The 26,597-nt window shown below is 35.7% G+C and overlaps 4 protein-coding genes across 4 annotated transcripts; 2 read left to right on the forward strand and 2 right to left on the reverse strand.

Moving 5' to 3' along the window:
• Positions 1-1,358: 1,358 nt before the first annotated feature.
• LOC115697054 (B3 domain-containing transcription factor VRN1-like) lies at positions 1,359-4,142 on the forward strand. The gene is made up of 4 exons (XM_030623960.2): positions 1,359-2,766; positions 2,880-3,258; positions 3,346-3,536; positions 3,655-4,142. Exons 1-4 carry the CDS (start codon positions 2,710-2,712, stop codon positions 3,904-3,906), a joined length of 879 nt encoding a protein of 292 aa, XP_030479820.1. The 5' UTR covers positions 1,359-2,709; the 3' UTR covers positions 3,907-4,142.
• An 8,855-nt stretch (positions 4,143-12,997) lies between these two features.
• Positions 12,998-14,367, reverse strand: LOC115697052 (leucine-rich repeat extensin-like protein 1). Its single transcript, XM_030623956.2, has one exon. The coding sequence runs from the start codon at positions 14,199-14,201 to the stop codon at positions 13,260-13,262; it is 942 nt and encodes a 313-aa protein (XP_030479816.1). The 5' UTR covers positions 14,202-14,367; the 3' UTR covers positions 12,998-13,259.
• A 2,980-nt stretch (positions 14,368-17,347) lies between these two features.
• Positions 17,348-20,914, reverse strand: LOC115697043 (probable purine permease 11). Its single transcript, XM_030623942.2, has 2 exons — positions 20,630-20,914; positions 17,348-18,560 (listed from the first exon to the last, which is right to left on the reverse strand). The coding sequence occupies exons 1-2, from the start codon at positions 20,838-20,840 to the stop codon at positions 17,464-17,466; spliced, it is 1,308 nt and encodes a 435-aa protein (XP_030479802.1). The 5' UTR covers positions 20,841-20,914; the 3' UTR covers positions 17,348-17,463.
• Positions 20,915-21,501: 587 nt separating this feature from the next.
• Positions 21,502-22,413, forward strand: LOC115696261 (uncharacterized). Its single transcript, XM_030623171.1, has one exon. It carries the CDS (start codon positions 21,502-21,504, stop codon positions 22,411-22,413), a length of 912 nt encoding a protein of 303 aa, XP_030479031.1.
• Positions 22,414-26,597: the final 4,184 nt, after the last annotated feature.

A 26,597-nucleotide genomic window follows, 5' to 3' on the forward strand; every position in this document is an offset into this window, starting at 1 on the left:
AGTACCTGACCTTGCAGGATCAGGTAAATCAGAAGAAAATCGTACCTTTGATTTTCTCTGTTTTTCTTTTTTCCATTTTTGGTGCCTTTGTTCTTAGGTTTATGAATTAAGAACTTTCCCTAATGGTGAATGATATTGATGTATGAGTTGAGCATTTGATTTTAATTTGTAGTAATGATTTTCCAGTCCCTTCATCACTGAGTAAGACTATGGTTAAAGCTGATACCAAATCACTGAAATCATTTCTCTGTTTAGTGTTTTCTGATTGGTTTGTTGACTTTTTGAAAGAGCTTCAGGCTTTGAATGTTTCTGTTTTATATACTTATTTACACTTTGAGTTTACATCCAATCTTAAATAACTTTACTTATAAAGGCTCAACCTTGCTTGGAGAAGTTCCATTTAGGATTTTATCAAGGCTCACGATTGGAGAAGGAGTAGATTCTGGTAAACTAAATTTCTCAGCATCTCAGAAACTCTGTTATTTGCTGTAATTTCAACCATACTCCACATTTCAGGGAGACAAATTTTTGTGCCTATAGTAACCATATTACTAGGGACATTGAACTGGAAATAGTGATGATGTTTTTTTTTTTTTGGTAAATAAGGAAGTTTGTATTACTTCACAGGTATATCTAAACCAATCTTTATGTGTACAACTTGTTTTTTCAGTTACAAAGAAAATGATTTGATGAAAAATCTCATTTTTGATTCTAGAAATAGTTGCATTGTATCTATGGTGGGCTGGGCACTTTATTTTCCCAAAAGGCTCTGTTCCAAGCTCTCCAAACATGGTAAACAAGTGATTATGGCTTTCTTCACGAGCCCCATTGATCAAGCACTCTTTCACTGTTATAACACCCAAGAGATATAATCAGTCTCTGGTATGCAGTCTCCTCCACACAGCTAACCACACTATTCCATATTCCATCATCCCACCTTTCCCCATGATCAGTAGAAAGTAATTTAGAGCTCAAATATTTTATACTATAGGACATCTGAATCAAATCTATTTGGCTACAATGATTCTTGAGAATTTCTTTCACCTGTACAACCTTTTTGCATTTCCAACTGGCTGTACTTGGAGCCTTATAGCTCCACCAGTTTTCTTCTTTTATATACACCAAATGAACCCACTTAACCCATAGCTTATCTTTCTTTGTAGGCTCGTAAGAATTAGCCCAAACATATTTTACTTTTTCTCAAATGTTCCATTCTTCAATCTTCTTGATTCCCAAACCTCCATGCTTCTTCTTTTTACACAGCTGCTGCCAACCTACTTTCCCTGAAGCCATGCTAGCCTTATTACCATGCCACAAATAATCCCTACAAATCATATCAATTTTCTGCAGATTTTTTTTTAGGGAAAATCAAAATTTGAGCCCAATAGGAGTGAATAGGGATGGTGTTGTATGTGCACTCTAGTTTGTTATTCTGCTTGGTTTTTAATCACTCGTAATAACTCTTTCTTCTAAAAAAACTCAGCTCAAAAACTCTAAAATATTGTAGAGTATAATTTTATTCACATGTTTCTTTCTTGGCTCTTCTTATAATAAAACTCACCTAAAACCCATCCCATTTCTGTCTAGCTTTGTTGTTCTATGTTATACATGTATGTAAACTCTACCATTTTGTTGTTAGTTTATTCTGTTGGCGCCACTCGTTGATATTGCCTAATACTTTTTTCTACTTCCCTCCATTGACCCCTGTTTTGGCATTAGATAGTGGCGAACCAGAAGACCAGCCTTATACGTCAGTTTCTAACCATTAGTTCAGTACAAACAGGCCAGACAATATAAATTTTCTCTCTCTAAGTTGACATGAAATATATGATTGAAATCATATTCATATATTATATACATAATAACTAGGTATATTTAAAGAGCTCTTGGAAAAATCAGTAATTAGTTTAAGATTTTTATTTGAATTAATGTAATGGGAAACTCACTACAAAGAATTACAGGTTTTGGGTTACGTTAAATGATTCTATATTTGGCTTATTCTAATTATTACATGGCATTTTGCTCTGATTTTCTTAGTTTTAGAACACATTTGAGTGGTGCTATCTGATTTTCTAATTACTTTTTTGCAGTTTAAGTGGTGCTATGTGTTGAAAAAGTTAAAGCAGGAATAGGTTTTAGTGTTGTACAAAGTTTTCATACGTGAATGTTGGGTATATGATAGAAGTTTTGCTAGTGGCTAGTACACATATTAGTTAGTTTTCCTCTTCACTCTTGATGAGATACATGCTGTACAAATTTTAGTATATAGAAGATATGTATATTAATAGTGATACCAGAAAGTTGTAGTGAATGCTTTTGCATTTTATGGGACTTAATCCATTGTTATTTTTGTCTTGTGTATGGTTGACTTCGAGTAATACCATTTATGGAACATCTTGAATATCTTATATGGACTTAATCCATTGTTTCATAATAAATAAAGAATTTTTTAGTAGCAAAGCCATAACTTGCTAGCTTATATATTAATGACTAGCTTGTACAGAAATATATTATATATGCATGAATGTTTTCTTCCTTTTGTGACCAGCCATTTTAGTCCCCAATGATATATGTATAGGTCAAGTTTGATCCAGCATTTCAGTGCAGAGTATTTATCAAATATATGAATATTGCATTTTCTCTGGGATATTTCTTTTCCAACCTGGTCTATTCTTGTGTGCAGACCCAAAAGAAGCAAGACAAAGGGATATGGCTAGCTTTAAATTTGTCAGGGTTGTTGGGAGTGAACACTCAAAGATTCAACTGGTAAGCATTCTTATAGTTATATCTATAGAGTTAATTTCAGGTTTTTCCTCCTTTAGTTTTGCTATATATTAAATAGGCAATAATACTAACTATACCGGTGTCATTTCATGTAGGTTCTTCCAGTCAAGTTTGTAGAGTTGTATAGAGATTCATTGGCCAGTTTTGCATCCCTTGTTCTTCCATGTGGCCATACATGGAAGATTGGTTTGGTTAGACGTGATAACAAGATATTTCTACAAAAAAAGTGGCCAAAATTTGTTCAACATTACGGGATAATTACAAATAGATATCTACTGATATTTGATTATAGAGGGAATTCAAAGTTTGATGTTTCCATAACAGATGAAAGTTCATGCGAGATTGATTACAGTCACTTTCCTTTCCATTCTGATGGGAAGAAGAATGGCAAAGCACCTGTGATTTGTCTAGCATCAAGCGAGGAGCTCTCTTCTTATTCAGATTCTGACTTGGATTCTAACTCGGCCTGTAAAGGTAGGTGAACTTGAAACATCTTAAATATGAAATGAAATGAGAAATAGAGTATGTTAAATACTTTATTGCTTATGTTTTCAATTGTAGGCAAGTCCAAAATTAGTGAAGAAATTGAAGATGACACACCAAAGAAGATGAAGCAGAGGAAGAAGAGGTATGAAGGGCCATACAATATGTACAAAGATACTAATGCTTACAAAGAAGCTAGCAAAGTCTATTCAAGAAATCCTTTATTCAAAAGAATTATAAGAGTTAAAGGCAAACGTCGTTATAATCTGGTGAGTAGTAAATTAAGCTCACATATTGTTTATAAATTTTTCTTTATAAACTTATCTGTATGATTTTTGAGTTTTGAGACAGCTAAAACCATTAGTTCTTCTTCTGTTTTTGCTGCAGCGTCTACCAGATAGTTTCGTTGAGAGTCATCTTGGATCAAAGACTCAGTTCATATCTCTTAAAGTTGGGACTAAGAAATGGGATGTGAAACTTCTAAATTGCAAGAGTGGCTTCTTTTTCTCCAAGGGATGGGCTGCCTTTCTAGACGCTAACTCTGTAAACACTGGAGATGCATGTGTTTTCGAGTTTCTGTCAAGGAAGCCAGCCTTGCTCAAAGTCTCCATTATTAAAAATATAGTGAGTTCTTATTGATGATACTTATATTTAATTTCTCTTAATCTTATTATCTTCTAAGCCTAACTTTAGCTTTTGTTATTAATTTGAACATGTTTTTGTTGAAGTGGGTTCTGTTTAAAGAGGATCATTTGGATCATCAAACTTATTAACTTTAGATTTTGATGAGGTTTGGATTTGATCTTTCCTTGCCATGTGTATCAGCAAGAAAATGATTTTTTGTATGTGAATAAGAAAAAGATAGAATTCAGAAAGGTGGCTGGTCTTGTACCATGAATGTTAGTATGAATTCATGCAATACAATTGACTTTGATTCTAATTTAAATGTATAACATTAGTTGCTTAATTAAAGGAGGAAGTAAATAAAATTGATTATAACTAATTGTCCAAATGAAAACATATCTCATATGTCATTTAGGCTCGACTATATCATAAGTTTTTTACATTCAAAAAATCTCAACTTCATTACAAAACTATCTCATTCTCCATTTAATACAATGCAAGATAGAATTTTTTTAATTTATAATTCACATGACAGAATTATTTACTATTCATTTTATTTTTCTTTTTTCTTCTTTTTATTTATTTATTTTTTCATATTGAAGAAAAAGATTGCAACATATTACAAATTTCTCATTAAGCTTTTAACTTCACAGAATACAATACCTAATTACAATTCCCCAAATTTATTCAAAAACATGGACAAAGAAAAATAATAAATGAGTCAACTTTTTTTTAGATTAAGTATAATAAAAAAAAATAACAATCGTTTTAAAGAAACGTTCTAAAGAAATTGCCTAAATAATTTTTTAAAGCATAAATCATCGAGATTCAAGAATTTCATCTCAAAGGCAAAACAATGCAAGTTTTATCAAATTCAAAAAAAAAAAAAAAAAACTATTGTACCGCCAACCCTAGTCAAGCATATATAATAAAAAATCCAAAATATCACATTTGTCAAACATATTAAAGATTTCCCACAAAACTCAAACAATTGAACCAATCACACAGTTATTAGCAATTTCTTTTTCACAAGAAGAGCAACGCAATATAGACAAAAACAATGGCTTAACAACAATTGTTTTTAAAGAAATGATAATAATAAACACTAACACAAAATAAACAAACAACAAAAAAATAACTAACTAATAATTATAAGTCCGTTCTCCAAACTAAAGATTCAGATTGTCTCCAATGTGACAATAAAAACAAAGAGAGAGAACTTACCTCAAATACACTCCACATCAATGTGCAGTTGATGCCCATAATAAGCGTCATGCATAACCACTTCAAAGTTTCCATTGCGAATACCCTTAGATTGGCACATTATGAGTTTGTACCATGTTTAGAACTAATAACACATGATTTTGAAGGATGAGCTTAGGGAGAAACTTTTGGTAGCTCGTAGAGGATGTAATACGGTGAAGGTAGTATTGATGAAAAATATGGATCCATTGGTGGTTTATAGTTCAATATCATTGATGAATTCAAATCAATAATATCAGGTGCCTCCTCATCCTCCAATATCACATTTTCTTCACCTTTATCAAATAACTCTTCTTTCTTACTGTTGCTCACTCTTTACTTGGCTCTCTTTAACTTTGCTTGTAAGTTCATATTCAATAATTTCAAGATCATGGAAGAAATTTACTTCATTCACCACACTATATTCATGATTTGTTAAGTAAAAATCTAATTTAGTTAAATTTTGAGTTAGTACCACTTTAAAGGGGTTTTGCTCTTCAATTGTAGGCTCAATTTCTTCTTTTGACTCAACTAATGGTGCTTCTACTTTATTCAAATAACTCTCTTAACTTTGGTTTTAAGTCATTGTCCTTAAAGCACTTCACATTATGCACCATTAAATTATCAGTTAGAGTTCTTACCATACATTCCAATTGGATTATTTTTTCTGTAAGTGATGGTGTATGGTCTTCCCCCTTAATAATTTCTTAACTTGTCAATTTCTGGCTCAACTTTGGAAATTAGTTCTGGTCAAATTCTTCTTTGAAATTGTTTTATAGGGGTAAAGTCTTTCGATACTGCTAACCTGTGTACAACGATTTTTATATCCAATCCTAAAATCTCTTGATATCCCCAAGCAAATACATCTTTGTATCCACAAAGAACTTGTATGTAATGTGTTCTTCTTCGGTTAATAAAGCACTAAAAAATACATGCTTTGAATCATCATTGGTCCCGAGGTTGATTTCTATTAAATCATCCATTGTTGCTTGTCCTCCATCTTCGAGCTCTTGCGGTGTCGATTGAACAATGTTTATAAAATCATCTAAAAGGTTTGAGCTTGAGCCTTTATCTTTTACAACTAGACTTTCTTCAAAAGAGATATAATTGACTAGATTTTCTTCATCTGCTTGTGTTTCATGCCTCTGACTAATAGTAATTCTCAAGGATTTCTTTTGTTTTAGCACCCATTTTTTTTAGTTCCCTTTGGCTTTAGAGCACTTAGGAAAACAAGCCTTTTGAATGCTGACACTCGTGGGGTGGATGTGCTTGCTTCAAGCTGTCAAACATCGACACCCACGAGGTATCATCATTGCAAAAAAAAAAATTGTTCCTCTTTTATTAACTCGCCTTGTTCAAAAGATGCTTTTAATCAATCACTATTTTGATAGATTTTGATTCATTTTTGCTTCTTAATATGGAACTTTTTCTTGTCCACTTTGAAGGCTTTCGAAATTACAGAAGCTGAAATATTTATATTAACAGTAACAACCCTTTTATTTTGCTTGCTATTCTCATCAAAAGTAATTAAAATTTACATTTTACTCTTGGGTAGTAATTGATCAATTTTTATTAGTAGTAAAGTAAAACTTGTTTTAAGGATTGTCATTGAATCTTCAATCGGTGTCAAAGCTTTTTGCCCCATTCCTTGTTTACTTTTAGGGATGTACTTGAAGGTTTGTTTTTTATTAGATACCTTTAAGTCCTTTTTAGGCTGAGGAGATTTCACAAGAGATAGTTGCTTAACTTGTGGAGAATTTTGTGAGGTTGAGCTTTCATGATATTTGGTCTCCTCAAACTTCTCTTTCAAAACTGTGACATTAGCTGACTTGTAAAATTTTCCATCAGTGTAATTCACCTGTTCCCCATAAAAGGGATTTAGGTATGCATTAACACTTTTGACTTTTCCTTCCTTGCAAAACTTAAAGCATTGGTGAAGTTTTGAAAGAATGACCCCATATTCATGAAGCCAAAGTCGCCCTAACAACATACTTTAGGATGAGCTGGATCAATGACATGAAATAAGACTTCAGAATTTAGTTTGTATATTTCAACTTTCAATGTGATATTTCCCCTTACTTTTTCTCCAACTCTGTTAAAACCTTAAATTATCAATGATGATGGAGACAATTGATATGGGTGTAAACCAACATCTTTCAAAGTTTTTAAAGGGAGTACATTCACAGCTGATCCACAATCCAACATGATGTGACTCACGCGAACATTTGCAACCATACCTGTCACATAGAGAGGTTGATTAAGCTAGTCAACTCCCAACTAACGATCCTTATCATCAAAGATTATGCATGCCATACAACAGGGATGTGTCTCGAGTGATGTAGATTTTATTAGATGTATCTTCTTATAGAATCCAACACTTGTTAATGCGACAACAAGAGTATTTCTATGCTCATGAGACATTTGCAATGCATCATAAATGCTAAAGAGAGTAAGGATGCGCTTTAAAGGAGCCAATATATCGTATTTTGCTTGTGTCATTTAGTTTTCACCAGCGCTTTTATCTCTTCAACCGTCATTAACAAATTCTTTATTGATTGAAGATGAAGGGTTTTGAAGACCTTGTTTAGCCTTTTCAAGGTCTTCGCTTTTTCTTTTTTTTTTTTGCCTTCTTTGCGATAATTTTTTCACCACATATCTTGCAAGGTAATTTCATCTACTTCTTTTTCATTTTCGGACGAGGTAGATTCAGGACCTTCTTCTACCAATAACATCATGCAACAATCTGACACATTATCGTCAATGACAACTGCCTTTTTCCATAACTCTTCTTGTGATTATTTGTCTCTGGTCTACTCCAAAATTTGACTTGAGAGTTTCCAAATGGTTCTCGAGTTGAAATTTTTATAAGCTTTTTTCGAGTACTTTGAGAATCCTCTTGATTATCACACCAGTCATCCTAAATTTATAGATTGGACTCTGTCATGAGCTCGTACAGAGTAGGAATATTCAAATTTCTTGGTTTTGACATGTCTAAGTGAGTTTGAACTATTGTAACATTCTTATCGACTTCGAATGCCATAGAAATTGCATCCTTTTGCGTAAGATTGTTTGGCGTTTGGTCATTTTCTACTAAAAAAGTTGTATTTGTCGCCAATTTTTCAAGAGACGAGTCAATTTCAATTTCTTTTCTCTTGATCATGCCTTCGATAATACTTTTGAGGATGTAGCAATCCATCAGTGGATGGCTCACAATTCGATGATACCAGCAAATATTTGGGTCATTTTTCATATTAATCTCATTGGGTCATTTAGGCTCAGGAATTCTTATTGCTTTAACCTTTAACAGCTCATCAAAAATTTGGTCAACGTCATCATCGTCAAATGAATATTTGACCTCTTTCCTTTCTTGGAGAGTTAATTTCTTTTGCGACTCTCGTGCCTTCTCTTTGTCTTTTTTATTGCCAGTTATTGATAAAAGTAGCTATTGATTCTCCCTTCTTTAATGGCTTTTATTTTCAAATCTCAATAAAAGTTTGCCACCATTTTTTCGAGCAATTTGTATCTCAACGCTACATGCCTTTGATACAAGCTCGTTGAAAGTTTTAGGCTCTATTGTACACACAAAAGTAGCTACCTCAGGGTTGAGGTTTCGAGCACACAATGAACCAAAACTTGTACTGATAACCTTTCTAGACATTGGAGATTAAGATTTATCCATCGCGTTATAAATTCATTAGCATTATCACTGGCTCGTTGCTTTGTTTCCACCAGATTATGGATGCTTATGGTCTTTTTTAAACTCACAAACTATGCCAAAAAGACTTTTTTGCATGTCGTTCCATGTATTTATGGATCCTAGGAAAAATTAGGTGTACTCGGTAAATGCTGTCTCTTTTAGTTAGGGGTGAAAATCGGTCGGTTATGGTCGGTTTTTACAATTTTATAACCGACTGGTCAGGTACGATTTTTATTTTACGAAAACTGTAACCGACCGTTTAAAAATTATAACCGTATAAAACCGACCGTACGGTTTTTGACAGTTTTCGGTTTGGCAGTTTTGAGCAATTTTTGGCGGTTTTAACAGTTTTTTGGTTAAACTATTTTTTAATTTCAAAAATCGAAACCGACCGCCATGTCAAAAAAACCGAAACCGAAACCAACCGCTAAATTCGGTGATGACGTGGAACCGAAAATTCGGTTACGGTCTGATCGGTTTCAGTTTTTCGATTTTTATGAACACTCCTACTTTTAGTGATTGCACAAATTGTCTGATCAACGGTGCATATGATTATGAAGATTATCCACATGCAAAAGTAAAATATGTCATATGCTCGTAGTAAGTCGGGTACGTCTTATGATATCCCACAGTAGGCATGCTTGTTGCAACTTGGTATTCTCAAATACTCTCCATGATAAGAGCTTTCAGGTCTTGTTGTTGCTAAACATCGACTAGTTGTGGTTGCACACCACATAGTGACAATTGTGTATTGCCTACATGCAGTGTTAAAGACGATGAATTTTCCCCGATCTCACTCTCTTTTTGTCTCATGTTAACTTGATGAATTAATTGTGTTAAGAGTCGAGCTACTTCATCTCTCTCGACCAGTAGTCTTTGAAGTTCCAGGATCTTCGCTTCACTACTGATTGCCCCAGTTACTAACATTGTCATATTTTTATCATTGCCAATAGTTATTGTTTCAAATTGAGCAATGAGGTCATCAGATGCCTCCTTACTCTGTTTGACAAAGAGTGTCTTCTAGAGAGTATTTAGGCGTGCCACTCCCCTCTTCTCGAACTTCCTAAACAAAAGGGTTTGTAGATTCCTGAACGGGAATTGAATACATGGCATGGGCTCTTGATTGAGTTACGAGTCTCGTATAAGGTGTAGGGTCGATATTTGAAGTGACACTTGTTGGTCGATATTGCTAAAGGAACATCCATTCACCATGTGATTTTACGAACGGATTACGGTTTGCTTTGGGAACTCATACATTATCACTTCTAGCCTTCTTTGGAAGGTGTCATACATCACTCATCTAGTCTTAGACGTAATAAAGGGTGTTCGTTGTTCTCAACAAATGTCGTCTGTTGGCTTTGGTGGTTAACAGGCATCACGCTTGTAAGCTTGACTAACCCATTCCTTACCAATTCCCGTGTTTTAGAAGGATTTGGTGAGCGTGAGGGTGATGTTGCTATTTCCTTCCTGCTTCTCAGAGTTCGAGAAGGTAGTGCTGCTTCAATTTCCTTTGCAGAAATAACCATCATTGAAGCAATAGTGAGCAAGAAAATTGGGATAGAACCAATCATGATAAATTTCTGGCTCCATTCCCTCTATATAGTTATGGGACAGCCATTTGATGTTGGCTTCCCTTCCGCCTTAATAGCCTTTGAAATAGACCTCTTCGTTGACCAGGTTTACCTCTTTTTGAAGCCTGTCACAACTTTACCTCTTAAGGCTTGCTGAGTTCTAGAGACATCCTTCACAAATTTTCCTCTTCCAGCTTTTCTAGTCAGTATAGCTTTCTTCATATCCTCTACGAATTTGGGTGGAAGTGATTTTTTTTTTCTCCTTAGCTAAAAGAGATCATTGGTAACTTATGGAAGTAAATTGTCACTTGTGGTGTTATTTTTCCTGAAAGCGATAAACAAAATCAACACCAAAATATTAAAGTTCAAGAATAATCATCATAGTTGGATATAAAAAGGAGAATGAGTCCCACTGGTGTGCCAAAAATTATGTTAAGCAAAATTTTTACATTTAGAATATTAAAAATAAATACAAAACAGAACCTCGCTTATGCCAAATTTATAGCAACAATCCACCAAGCCAATGCTGCCAAATTTATAGGAACAATCTACCAAGCCAGTACAATCAAAAGAAATGGGAAGGACTCTTTCTCAACCATGAGTGGGTGGCACAATTGAACAGTTGACTGAGTGGGTAGCTCAAGCAGAGTTGCTTTTGGTTGGGTTTGACATCACCGAACATAGGCTTAATCATGACAAGTTAAGATAGATGTCATTCCCCTTTGCTCTCCTACCAAACAACTAATTTTGTAAGGGTGGCGAAACGGGTATTAACACGACACACGAACACGACACGAATTTTATGAATTTAGGGTCAGAAAAATTAGACACGAGTCGACACAACTTAACACGAAATAAAGACGGGCCAAACACAACACGACCCACTTAACACGAATTTGACAGGATTTTTTTAATATAAAATAAAATAAAAAATTAATAATAATAATATAATTATGCAAAAATATATATTTAATGATTCAATGTATATATACATAAAATGTATATAAATTTTCTAATGGAACTTAAATTTATCATTTTTCACGACACGCCTGAAACGAGTTAGAGTTGAAAAAATTAGACACTAGTTAAAAAAACAAATCAACACGTCTGACACGAAATATAGAAACGAGTCACATAAATATGACATGAATACGACACGATGACACATTTTGCCACCCCTACATATTTGTCATATCCTCTGCATTTTATCATCTCATTGTTCCCATCTGCTAACAGAGTTAGCCACATTTGTCATGCAGTCATTTGTTTTCACTTTGAGTTAACTTAAGGGGCTTCCTTAAAGTTAAAACAAACATGATGGAACAGATATTGCCTTCGGGGTTTGTGTATATGCATGTGAGGAAGTGAGGTAAAGTCTGATAACCAAGAGGTTCAAGAATATCTAAGACACAGCCAACACAAAGCTTAACCTCTAAAATGGGCTTCTGTTTTATTTTTTGGGTTCATACTTAGGGTCCCTAACAAAGACACAGTGCCAAATTCAACAGTTCCTAATAAAATATTACTCATCTATAACAAAGCAATGTACCCCCAACATAATACACATATCTAAATGGTGTTATATTGCTTAAAGAGATCAAATCGATTGATACAAGAGTCAGAGGTAAGTGGCAAAAGTCATTTCTCAATGGCAACTCTCTGATAACATGGAATAGGTGAACCAAGAACCAAAATATCAAACGATTCTACCAAAACATTCTAAAAATAAAGGAAAGCAATGCTCAGCTTCTAAAAAGAAAATACTGAGCTCTTCCGCCTAACCGCAATATTTAAGCAGCAGAAAGCTCAGCATCCTATTTATTACTAATATACCAGCTATAAAGCACATACATACTGCCAATTTATTCCAATAGTCGGTCAAAAAAAATGGATACAAAGTAGAAATCACAATTTCCTTGCAGCCTCATTAAAATGAAAATATTGTAATGGACTCCATAGCTAAAATAAAACAGCATAAAACCCTCCCCTTTCTGACAAGAACACACAAGTCTAAAAGACCACCTTCAAGAACCATCTAGTTAAAATAAAAATAGGAACTAGAAGGCATAGCAGCAGTGGACAAAAGAGCAACTGAAACAATCCAAAATTCTAAACATGGAGAAGACGGAGCTCAACCACTAGAAAGCTTAGCTAGCTATTATTGATTCACACCAAATGCACACACATTAATGAGAGTACCAATTAGTTCAATGTCACTTTCCCTGCCACACAAAGAGACTTGGTGATCAGAATTCAGACTCATAAACCAACAACTCCCATCTGCTTCACTACCCAACAATACAAAAAAATAATGATCAGCAGAAACTATATCTTGATCAAAAAGGAACAAACAAACCTTTAGAGGAACTTGCTTTCTTATTTCTCTTAGAATATTCCAGGCCTATAGCTATTTGGGTTGCTTTATTTATTAGTTTTAGCTTAGCAAAACATATTACATTGGCTAAGAGCTTATCTTCTTGCCATTTGATTTGGCTCAATCCTAAAACATTAGAAACAGTAAGAGATTCCCTAGTTAGCTACATTCAGTGTAACAACTAATATGCATTGTGAGCCATAGTAATGAACACAATCAAAGTTAAACAAAGTTTAGCAATTTCGATTTCGAGTGGCATTTATTTCGTTCAAACAAAGCCCAAAAGCATTAAAAATGTTTCCAACCATTGAAGCATTGTCTTACTTCATACATAACCATAATCAGATAATCAAAATCACACAAATTACCTCCAAATTCAACACAAATATATACATACACATATACATAAGGTAAATTCGCAAGCTAATGCTGCAAATTAGTGGTCATCATAATATTCATACCTTAACTAATACAAACCATTATTTCAATAATGTTCACGGTAATCACTGTAATCGTCACGAGCAGCCAAGTCAGTCTCAACCCTATCTGCAATTTTATCCTCTTCGTATTTCAAACCCTCTTCTAGTGCGATTCCACCCAAAGCTCCAGCAACAGCTCCCACAGCCAATCCCGTCCCCAACCCCATCTTCCCAGTCTTGGGCTTCTGATCGTACGGCGAGTAATCCACCGGAGCAGAAGGTCCACTGGGACCACCGTAGCTCATGGGCCGATCAAAGAACGGTCTTGGTGGCATCGGCGGAGGCGGGGCGCTTGAGTAGTACCCTGGATAATACCCAGAATAAGCATCCGGATACGAGGTGTAGTGGTAGGGCGGCGGAGGCGGAGAAGGGGTCGGAGATGGAGCTTGAGCCGGAGCCGGAGATGAGTATGGTGAGGGCGAGTATCCTCTGTAATCGCGTGTAGGGTTCGGAGGTGGAGGCAAAGGAGCACTGGAGTAGAAATAGTTTGGTTGATGGGTAATATGGTAGTCTGGCGGCAAAGGGCGTTCCCGTACGGCGAGCTTTATACGGATCTTACCTTGAGGACGACCCGAAGGACGGGTAAGGACGAAGGTACGAATCTGGGTCGAATCGTTCGGGTCGGGTAGGTCCTTGATCGGGACCCGGAGGGTGCCAACCAAGGGTTTGGGGGTCTCGGAGGGTTTGGAATGGAAGATTTCGAGGGTGAGGAAGGAATCGTGGAGTGAGGCGGTGAGTGGGAGAGTGAAGCGCTCGTTCCAGACGGGTTGGGTTGAACCAGAATCGTCGGATTTGGTGGCGAGGCGACGATCAGGATCGACCCAGAAAACGGCGTAGGGTTTGAGATCGCCGCCGTTTTTCCAATTGACATTTTTGAGATGCTTGGCGGAGACGATTGTGAGCTCAAGATCGAGGGGTTTGGCCGGAGGTGGGCGAGAAGAAGCCATTTGCGTATCTGCGATTTGTTTGCGCTAACGTGCGCCGGTACCGATTTTGGGGTGAGAGTAGGTTATGAGAGAAAGAGGACAAGTTTGGAGAAGGAAATCAGGAAAGTATATTTGGTAGGAAATTTATATATAGTTTAGGAGTAGTGATATGTTAACACATAATTAATGGATAAATTGGGCCATAAATATTTAATGTAATACCTATAATTTTTTTTTAGATATGTTACTACCACTTTCGTTAATTCATAAATATGGATACAAAGAAAGTTCGGATGCAATATATTTATTTTTTTATTTTAAAACTTAATATTTTATATCAAAAACTAAATGATACATGCTTCAACAAAAAAAAAACTCAGTTCTTATAACAATATTCGTATGGTATTAGCACTTCAACTCGATTACTATGTTCCATATACTGCACTAATTCACTCAACATTTAGTTTTTGATATTAAAAATATTAAATTTTTAAAATAAAATAAATGAATATAATGCATCTCGGCCCTCCACGTTAGGGGTCTTCATCAAACTGCTCGAACCGCTCAAACCGTCCGCACCGCACCACATTGCGAAATAAATGCGATTTGAAATTCTTTGCGGTGCGGTCGTGGTTTGAATTTTTCCTAAACTGCACGGCGTGGTGCGGTTTGCATTTTTGAATTATTAATAGGCAGTTCAAACCGCACCGCACTGCATATTATAAAAATACTAATTTTTATTTATTTAGGTCCAATATGTGAATGCCCAACCTAAGTCCACTAATTATTGTATTGTTGAAACTTTAAATTTTTTTTTTCATATTTATTTTTAAGCCTTATGGTATTTTTGACAAGTGTTGTTAAAACTTTATTGTATTTGTGATAGTTTAATTATTTAGTGATAGTCCAAACCGCAAAAATCGCATAAACTGCACTGCACCATTTTTTGCGATGCGGTTTTGCAGTTTTCTAGTTCCGCGGTGCGGGTGCAGTTTGAGAAATTGAAAAAACTGCATGTGCGGGTTGGTTTGAAAAAATAGTCAAAAACTGTACCACCTGCACAGCGAACACTCCTACTCTATGTGTCCATATTTATGAGTTAACAGAAGTGGTAGTAACGGATGTAAAAGAATTATAATATTAGGTATTATTGCATCTAAAAATAAAAATAAATTATTTAAGTGTATAAAATCTAAAACATTAAGTATTTATATTGCAATTTATCCTACCCCATAATTCACACACAAAATTCACATAGTTATGTGACTTTAACTAACTTTAACCAATTATTTTTACATACACAAAATTTATATATGTATAAATTATGTGTATATAAATTTAGAGAGTGATGGAAAAAACAAATTTATGTATATAATTTTTTTTTTTTATTTTATTTTTGATGGAGAAGAGGAGGAGAGATAACTTTTGTCACATGAATAATTACGAAATTAAATTGTGCTTCGCCCAAGGTATTGTTTAAATTTTTGTAATCTTTTGCTGTTTGGTTAAAATTGTATTATTATTAATCTCAATAATAGTAAAGCCACTAAGGTTAGCTTAGTGGTGAGGGAGGAATGGGCAAAAAGGAAAGTTCATGGATTCGAACCTAGCACCTTTAAGCTATTAGCTATTATTTAATTATAAAATACTATTATGCTATACTAAAAAAAAAAATCAATAAGAAAAAAAGAGAAAAAAAAAAGAAGAAGAAAAAGAAATTGAAATAAAAATGGAAGATACAAAGAAAAAAAAAATTAGAAACATGTGTGATTTTTTAAACACAAAAATAAATAAAGATGAACATGAGAGAAAGAATGAGAATTAGAATGAAAAAAAAAATCTAATATAAGTAAAAGTTTATAAAGGAAACGTATAGGAGAAGGTTGTCTCAACTTTTTATTATCATTTATAATTAAAAAAAAGTTTCATAAAAGTGATATAACCAATCAAATCTTAACTTTTACAATTTTTTTTTAAATTTGGATTGTTATAAAAAAATATATATATTAGATGTGACAATTCCTTTTCAAATTAGCTTTTATTATTTTTTTTTTAAAAAAAATAATAAAACAAAACGCATCCTATAAATGGCATAAATGGGAAAATACAATATAAAATATATACAGTATAAATGTAATAATTCGCGTGCTACAATAAAAAAATAAAAGAAATAGTATCCCATGTAAAATATTCAAGTAAAAAAGTAGTAGTAACCGTAAAAAAGTATTGGTGTAATATTCTTTAAGTTTTTGTATTTTTGATGTAAATTTTTCTTATAAATATGTGTTTAAAAAATTTAAATAATATTCTATGATCTTGTTAAAAAAAATAGTACTCTTTGATAATTATTAATTAATTAATTTAATATGTGAATTAAGACAAAATTACCCACCAACTAAAGATTTAGCACACAACATGGTGATATGCTAAAAGGGAACCCATCTATTTTAATCATCAACATAGAGATAAAAACATCTATTTTTTATTGGAGCATTGTTATTGGATATTAGTGGTACTCAATACTTTCTATAAGTAGTACTATATGATTGTTTAACAATATTTCTTAAAAATTAAGTTATATGAGTCCTGATAAAAACAGAGTAATATCTTTTAACAATTCTCTTTTGCTTACATATTATATTCACTGCATTGACTACTTTCCTATTGTATGTTCCTTCTGTTCTCATTTGACTTAGTATTTAACTTTTTGTGACCATTAAATGAGAATGGTAATGGTTTCATACTTTCATATTATTGGTTTTACTTTTTGAGATTTAGAATCTATTATGTATGGGTCAAAGAGGTTCTTGTAATCCTATCTATAATCTATCCCCACATCACTATTATTTTATTCACTTGATCAATAAGACAACAACAATACAAGCCTTGCTAAACTGTATTTTCTCATTATGTGCAATAATACAATCACATATACCAATCATTTTTTTATTCAAATGAATGATTAATTTAGGATGTAATACAATTCAGGTTATGATAGGGAATAAAATGAATATAAAATAAAAAAAAAAACAATTTCCCTAGAAAAGAAATAGACATGTATAAATGGTTTATAAAACACTTGAACCCATAACATCATATTATAGTCTAATTAGTTAATTCAAGTATAGATGTATATATAAACCAAAATCAAGTTTGAGAAAGAATCATAACTAAAAAAAATTATGCCTATAATTTATTTAAGTAATTAAGAGTCTTAAGACACTGGATTCTCCAAGTGGCCTAATAATAGTAAGCAATGAGGTTCTGAGATTTTTTTTTTTCATTAACATACAGAATCATTTCGGGTTTCAGAAACGCTACTTCGTGTTTTTCTTGCCTTAGAATCATCAAGATAGTTCTGGTAAATGTAAGAGGAGAAACCCCATATCGCCATAAGCATAGCAACTATCTTAACGCCATTCATCGCGTCATGAAAAATTATCACAGAAGCAATTGGGGTGACAGCCAAAGAGAGAGTGCTAATAACATTGGAGAAGAGAGAAGATACCACAAATATCAGTCCAACGACACCAACCGAGCAAACTTGCCAAGCCACAGCTATCCAAACCAAAGTATTCACATAAGCAAATCCTCCTTTACCAAAACCCTGCATTTCTCCATGCAAAGTCTTCCACTCCCCGCTCGCGAAAAGACCAACGAGAGCAGCACAAGTGGCTACCAATGATGTATAGATTTGCATTTCCAGTACTACAGAGAAGGTTTCCCGTTTTAGAACTTTTTGGAATGAGAGTTGCATTAGAGAAAGTAAAAGAGAGTATATTGCAGAAGCTGCAAGTGTGCAAATGAAACCGATGATGTACTTTGACCTCAAAACTCCTGCTGGTCCACCAGAGTCGTCATTGACAGCAATGAGGGCTGCAGATAGTGATAGGACAACCACGGAATTAAGAATCAAGGCAGTGAATTTCTGAGAATTGATGAAGTACGAGAATACAGCGTTGAAAGCTAATTGGGTTGCACAAATGAGGGAGTAAGTAGAGGCTGAGAGATATAAGAGTCCAATGGAATATAACATATTGTCACCAGCTATAAGAATTCCAAGCAAGAAGTAAATAGAGGCAAGTACTTTAATGGAAGGTGCAGTAAAAGTGGATGAAGGATATCGAGAAGAAGAAGAAAGAAGAAAAAGCGGGATAAAGAGGAGTGGAAAGGCTGCAGTTTGGACTAAAGTAGCCAACCATTTACTATTACCACCTTGGTCATAATAAAATCGACCAAGTAAAACAGCAGCTGCCTGACCAACCAGAAGGAATGCTATGTTGATCGCTACCAAAAACCACCATTGCCAGCGCTTAAGTTTAGCAAATTGTAACTGTGGCGGTGAAGGTTCATCTTTGGATAAGATTGGCCCTTGATTATCTGCATTGAACACAATATTTATAAACATATGAATCACTGTACTCATCTACCATTTCAATAAATAATTTCAAAGAAGTTTGCACTCAGAAATACATTCATGTCAGAGCCATGTGTTAAGAAAAGAAAAAAAGTTGTATTTTTGCTTTCATCTTATTTAGGAACATCGAATAGGATATGCTACGGTAGGAGTTAGCACACCTCCGAAAATGGGCTACAATGCACAGGCTGTTAATGCAAATGTAAAAACCATTCACAACCAAAAATTTCGAAAGAGAAAGATATTCAGTTTATTATTTAGAATTAAGTAATAACCAGTCCCTTCAAGCTATAATTCAGGTTTAAATTGTCTTCTACTAAGTTCCATAGCCACATGAACATAAACATTTGACAAAGGCAAAGGGCTTTACTAACATAGTGGTGAGCATTTAAAGTTGAGGTTTAGTAACAATATCAATACAAGCCCAAAAAATACAGCTATGAAAGAAAAACAATGCCTAAGACACAAAATAGTACATACAACAAACTTTTTTTTTTGGCAGTTATGCAAACAAATTTCCTCTTGTTACATTTAAAACACTTATAGAATTTAGTGATTTGTTGTTACAAGAAAAAGGAATAAATGACAAAGATGCATAAGGCTTATAATCAATATTGTTTTTCAGGTAACAACAGAAACAGAAGATCTAATTGCTTTCACAATTGCATGAAAATTGTTTACTTCTTTCAAGTTCTTACCACAAAAGCTATCAGACCTCAGAATCACAAATTTGAATCTAAGATAGATGTACTGAGCATAAATTGCAGACTTGTTTTTTTTCTTTTCAAAATCGATCGAGGTGTACACCTCGAGGTGAGGCGGTTCAAAGCCGAATCTGAGGCTACGCCTCTGCTATTGCCATTGACAATTTGACATTGAGGCATACGCCTCACATTGATGAGGCACACACCTCAGCTTAATTGTGTGTTAAGCTGTGTTTTATTGTCGGCTTACTTGGGCTTTCTCTTAGCTGTTTTTCAGGGGTGTTTTTAGGCTTTTAAATGACTTAATGTGCTTTGATTAGGACCTATTTTAGTAGATTTTTGCAAATAAAATAGGCAAGACAAAATGAAACTCTAAAAACACTTTGTCTCTCTCTTCTTTTCTCACCGCGACAACACCTCTTCCCATTTCCCCCTCACTCTCAAAAATCACAAAATCCTCATGTGAATTTGGACGAGAAATATGAAATTAAAGGAGGAGAAAATGACAGTGATGATGGATGAAGATGATGGTCGAGCTATACAATTTGATTACTCTTCAGAAGTCTCAACCATAGTCATAATGATCATGAAAATGATGACTTCTTGGAGATTTACTGAATTTAGTTTATGTTTCTAAGACTTATAACTAGTAATTTTATGACTCTATGTTGTTTATGATTTTTTACTATTATTATTGTTGAGGCATAAGCCTTGGTGAGCCTTTCAAAACATTGAGATTGTTTAAACATGAATTCATCTACATGCTTAACGAAAACCAAGAAACAGAATGTATGAAAATTGTCCTCCAAAACTAATAAAATCAAAATATAAACGTAAAACTAATTTCTCTTAATTCAATCAAGATATTTCAGATTCATCAAAACAGCTAAAAGTTCAACATCATTTACAAAGAAAGAAAAAAAAATGTATACCAACAGAGAAGAGCTACAATTCAAGCTATCAACACACATAAGAAAGAAGACAACACCATGTTCATTGACTCTTCTTCCCTCGTAAAGTTGACCCTATTAAAGTCAAGATTCATAAACAGTACAGATTTTACTAACCCTTGTTATAAATTTGTGGATCCACCCACCCCCACAAAACTCAGTAACATACAAAATAATAACACAAAAATCATAGATTGAATAACAAAGACAAACAAATACTGATCACAATACACGAACAGAAAACACAAAGCATCAAAAACCCAGTTCTGTAAACCACTAAACAAGTCCGACCCATCTAAATAAATACAAATATAAACGCATAAACAATGTTCAGAGATTTCATGGAATGAAAATAAAGGAAACCCAGGTGAGAAATACCTGGCATGTCGTTGAAAGGTTGTAGAGATGTGGAATTGAAGGAAGAAGAAGGTAGGTTTTGGGGGTTGAATGGTGGAGAATGATTGGGAAGGAAGAGAGGGTTTAAGAGAGGATTCGATTCACTTAACGAACAAGCGATTTCTTGGGTCTTTGATTTTTTTTCTTTGTTTGCTAAAGTTGGCACTTTTGAATTGGATTCTGTATTATACATTGTTTCTCGTGAGAGAGTTTGGTGTTTCAAACGCCAGACTGACACTGTTGGTTTTTCCTCCCTTCTTAAACTGCCATGTGTATTCCTACTACAAATTTATTATTATTATATTTTTATTACCTCTAATAATTAGGTGGCCCCACTTTAAAAATAATAATAAATAAAAATAATATTACTAAAGAGGTTGATTGTAACTAAGTGAGGGTGTGGTCTCCTTTTGGAAAAGGTGTATTGTTGGTTGTTGGTGTGATTAATGAAGTTTTATTCTTCTTGATAAAAAAAAAAAGAGATAATACTTTCATTCTCTTATTATAATTTTTTAGTTAATTTTTATATCCGAAAATACATATTAGAATTTTTCTTTCAAATTTTTTTGTCATGGTGTATTTGTTATGCTTACAAAATCATATTAGTAAATTTTTAAATAATTTACAATGTCAAAACTACAAAGAAGAAAAGCAAAAGATGGTGCAAAACCATAGCACTTGTTCTAATTTCCTAAAAGAAAATTCAATGACAAATTTTATTTTTAGAGTCAATTTAAGGTGGCCATCATAAAATAAGTAAGTCTTGTCTATTGACATGGTTGGGTTTTGAAAAGTATTGTTTTGTTTTGTTCTGTAATTGAGTCTACGTACTTTTTATCAAAGTTTTTTACGGTATGGCGGAGGAGTTCATGAATGATGCAATGGAGGAGGAAGAGATGGGCAGATTAGTGTATGATGATGATGATGAAGATCTATTGGAGTTTGACGATCGTTGGTGTCTTGTGGGGAGATTCCTAACCAAACGGGGAGTAGATTTTCAGGCTATGCAACATAAAATGGCCACTCTTTGGCAGCCGGGGAGAGGTATGTATGTCAAAGAACTCGGTCCAAATCATTTTCTCTTTCAATTTTACCATGAGGTGGATATCGAAAGGGTTATCGATGGAAGTCCTTGGACTTTTGATCGAGCACCATTGATTTTTGAAAGGGTGACACCGGGTGCTAATCCGAGATCGATCCCGTTAAACCACCTAGATTTTTGGATTCAACTACATGATATAACATCGGGGTTCAAGTCTGAGAGAGTGGTTCGGGATGTTGGCAATTATATAGGCAAATTTGTTAAGTCCGACCCTAATAATTTTGCGGGTGTGTGGAGGGACTATCTCAGAGTTAGAGTCACAATTCGGGTGGACAAACCTCTCGAACAAAAGATGAAACTGGAAAAGAAGAGCGGTGCTTCCTGCAAGATCCTATTCAAATATGAGGATCTTCCTACATTTTGCTTCATTTGCGGTGTACTTGGCCATTCGGAACGTTTCTGTGATAGGTTGTTTGAGACTCCTCTTCATTTGATTGACAAGCCGTATGGCTTGGAGTTGAAGGCAGCCCCGAGGAGACGACACTACACTATGGGGGCTCAATGGCTCCGATCGGCCGTCGTGGCAAAGGCTGGTGCGTCAAGCTCTCATGGAGGTGAGAGGGGACAACACAATAATGATACAGAGAGAAATCCGGGGATGGAGAATTTGCCAGCAAACAATCCGAATATGAATATAGATTATGGAAAGAATCCCACTAATTAAGCCGCTGGAAGCAATGGAGACATATATGGCAAGTCAAAAGCCATTGAATTGATTACAGGATCAAAGGATAATGATGTCGTGCCTAGTATTCAGGTGGTTGATTTGAAAAGAAGAAAAACAATAATGGAAAGTGATTATAATGGGGAAGAGATTGATGAGTTGGTTGGGCCATATGATAAAATGGTCCAGGACGTTAGTGGGGTTGAGTATGAAGATGTAAACATGGGCTTTAGTGATGGGGTTAATCAAAAAAACTTCATTGGGGCGGGTTCTGGTTCCCAGGCCCGCCGGGCATTATGAATGTTTTGAGCTGGAATTGCCGTGGGCTTGGGAACCAACGGGCTTTTCAATTCCTTAAAGAGACTATTTCTCATAAGAAACCCAAATTTGTTTTTCTCTGTGAAACTAAATGTAATAAGTTGAGAATGGAATGGATTGGAAGGCAATTGGGCTTTGAAGGGATTTTTGTTGTGGAGGCCCAAGGTTTTAGTGGTGGGTTAGCTTTTTTATGGAAAGAAAAAGAAGAGGGAACTTTGTTGGGCTTTTCTACAAACCATATTGATATGTGTGTGAAAGGAGAGGGTAATGAAACATGGAGACTCACTGGGATTTATGGGGACCCGAATAGGAACAACAGACACAAGACCTGGGATCTTCTTCGCACGATCACCAACGACTCTTCCCTCCCTTGGTGTGTCATAGGTGATCTCAACAATGTTTTAACTCAGGAGGATAAGCAAGGAGGACACCCGTACCCAAGGTGGTTGATCGAAGGCTTTCAAAATTGCCTTAATGAGTGTGGGCTCAATGATATGGAACTCACAGGCTATCGCTTTACATGGGAGAAAAGCAGGGGGACAAGTTCCTAGATCGAAGCTCGACTGGATCGAGCCCTTGCTTCAGATGCCTGGTTTCAACTATTTCCCGCTGCCTCGCTAATCAATCTGGAGCACTCAACGTCCGACCATTGTCCCTTGCTATTGGAGCCGACTGTGCAAAGTAAGTTTCTTCCTTATCATCGTTTTCGTTTTGAAAATGCGTGGCTCAAAGAACCTATGTGCTATCAAATTATTGAAGATTGTTGGGGTAGAGATGGTAACATGGGAATCATTGATAAGTTGAACTTATGTGCCACTAACCTTGCTAGCTGGGGGAAGGAAATTACTGGGTGTTTTAAGAAAAGAATAAGAAGTTGTAAGGAGGAACTTAATCGATTGAAAAATCTGAGGGATGCTTCTTCGGTTTCTCGATATGATGAAGTCAAAAATCAACTTTCAGCTATACTTGATCAAAGAGAGACGTTTTGGAAACAAAGAGCCAAACAGTTTTGGCTTAAGGAAGGTGACCACAATAGCAAATACTTTCATCTTATGGCTAGTAAAAGAAAGAGGAATAATAACATCACAAAACTCAAAAATGACCAAGGTGTTTGGGTTGACTGGGACCACGGCTTGAAGGAGGTTATGGTTGAGTATTTCTCCTCTTTGTTTTCAGCATCTGGTGTGTTTTGTCAGGAGGTTATTGATAGTGTCGATAGGTTGGTACCTGAGATAGCCAATGAAGAGTTTAATTTAGTAGTGTCGGAGGAGGAGGTGCGTAAAGCGGTGTTTCAAATGCACCCAGACAAAAGTCCTGGACCAGATGGCATGACTCCAGCTTTTTATCAAAAATGTTGGAATGTGATCAAATCTGATGTGATTAGTTTTGTTCAACGGTTCTTTGAAAATGGGCGGCTGGTTTCAGAGTGTAGTACGGCTAATGTGGTGTTGATTCCGAAAAAAAAGAATCCAGATACGATGAAGGACTTGCGGCCTATTGCTCTTTGTAACGTCTTATACAAAGTTGTAAGAAAAGTCATGGCAAATCGGATGAAACCATACATGGATGCAATAATTTCAGACTCTCAAAGTGCATTCATACCAGGAAGATTGATCTCGGACAACGTAATGGTTTCATTTGAAGTCCTCCATTACTTAAAGCGGAAAAGAAAGGGTAAGACGGGTTTCATGGCACTTAAACTGGATATGAGTAAGGCTTACGATCGTATCGAATGGTCTTTTTTGGAAGCTATGCTACTGAAAATGGGGTTTACTCATAGATGGATCAGCTTAATCATGTCTTGTGTCTCTTCTGCGAGTTACAAAATCACTCATGGGTGTCATGAAATGGGCCCAATCAATCCTACTAGAGGCATTCGTCAGGGCGATCCGCTTTCTCCCTATTTGTTTATCCTTTGTGCAGAAGGTCTATCATCTCTCTTGCGAAAATATGAACACCATGGTTATATCCACGGTTGTAAGGTCGCTAATGGGGCGCCCCGGGTCTCTCACATGTTATTCGCTGATGATAGTTATTTGTATTGTAAGGCTACCTTGGAAGAATCTCGCCGCATTCAGGAATTACTCCGTAAATTTGAGCTTGCTTCTGGGCAGCAAGTGAACTTGGCAAAGTCTTCAATCTTCTTTAGTGGTAATACAATACCAGCGGTTAGAAGTCAAGTTTGTACATTTCTAAATGTTTCAGAGGCGGCTGAAGGAAGTTTTTATTTGGGTCTCCCTAGTACTATGTCTCGCAACAAGACTATTGTTCTAGGATTCTTAAAAGACAAGGTGCGGAAGCGTATACAAGGTTGGGAAGGCAAGTTTTTGTCTAGAGCGGGGAAAGAGATCCTTGTTAAAACAGTTTTGCAATCCTTACCGACTTACGCTATGAGTGTTTTCCTACTTCCCTTGGAGATTAGCAGAGAAATTGAGAGAATGATGACCAAATTCTGGTGGCAAACCTCTAAGAACTCTCAAAAAGGCATCCATTGGATGGCCTGGGACAAACTAAGCAAGAACAAGAAAGGGGGTGGTCTTGGCTTTCGCGATTTGCGGGACTTTAATTTGGCGATGCTAGGGAAACAAGGATGGAGATTAGTGTCTAGACCGGACTCTCTAGCTTCACGAGTGTTCAAAGCTAGATATTATAATGATGGTTCCTTTCTCACTGCTCAACTCGGATCCAACCCAAGCTTTGTGTGGCGAAGCATTTGGGAGGCTCAAGAATTGGTTCGTAAAGGTATAAGGTGGTGTGTGGGCAATGGACAGTCTATATCTGTCATGGGTGAGCCTTGGTTACCAGACGAAAATAACCCATTGGTTACTTCATCTCACCCGACCCTTGCTAGTGATACTGTGGCAAGTCTTATGTCCATGGACAATGGGGGTTGGGATAATGAAATTATAGAAGATCTATTTGAAACCCGAGACCAGCAGTTGATTAAGAGCATTCCTCTTCAAGCTCCCACGGCCATGGATAGATTGTACTGGACTTTGGAGACCTCTGGAATTTATTCGGTTAAGAGCGCTTACAGTTTTTTGCAAAAAGAAAAAGGCTACTGGTATGAGGATCAAACCGCTTCTTTCTGGAATAAATTGTGGAGTTTGAAAGTCCCTCCAAAAATAGCAAATCTGCTATGGCGTGCGTGTACGGAGTGTCTCCCAACTCTTGTTCAGCTTCGAATCAAGAAGGTCGTCAGCTGTGTTCTCTGCCCGTTGTGTCAGACCGAAGAAGAATCAACCTTGCACAGCCTCGTCACCTGCACTGTGGTTCAACAATGCTGGAACCGTGTGGGAATTGGAACTTCGGCCACACCAGAAATGTCTTTTCTGCAATGGTGCAGCAGCCAATTTCAAGCTGTAAGTGGAGATCAGCGGTGCCTTATTGCAGCAGTTTGCTGGGCTGTTTGGGGCGCCCGAAACAATCTCGTGTGGCAGAGAAAACTTTTTAACCCCGTAAAGGTGGTCGCGTTTGCAACAAAGTATCTTGATCAATGGAAGAATGCTAGAAATTCCAATTTGGATACATCTCAGGCTGTTTTTCAGTTCGGTGATGGTAATGAGCATTGGACACCTCCAAATGGTAACAGTATCAAGATTAATGTGGATGCGGCTTTGTTTGATGGTGGACATAAGTATGGTTTGGGAATGGTGGCTCGTGATCAACACGGTCTCCTCATTGAAGCCCGAACAATTCTCTCACATAGCTTGGTTGATCCTCCTCTCGCTGAAGCTATCGGGTTGAAGGAAGCACTTAGTTGGATTAAGGAAAAGCAATGGCAACATGCTCAACTGGAATCTGATTGCCTCGGTGCTATTCAAGCTATTCGTAGCTCTTTAAAAATGCTTTCTTTGTTTGGTTTA

This window comes from Cannabis sativa, chromosome 7 (genome assembly GCF_029168945.1).
Source record: "Cannabis sativa cultivar Pink pepper isolate KNU-18-1 chromosome 7, ASM2916894v1, whole genome shotgun sequence".
Taxonomy (NCBI): domain Eukaryota; kingdom Viridiplantae; phylum Streptophyta; class Magnoliopsida; order Rosales; family Cannabaceae; genus Cannabis; species Cannabis sativa.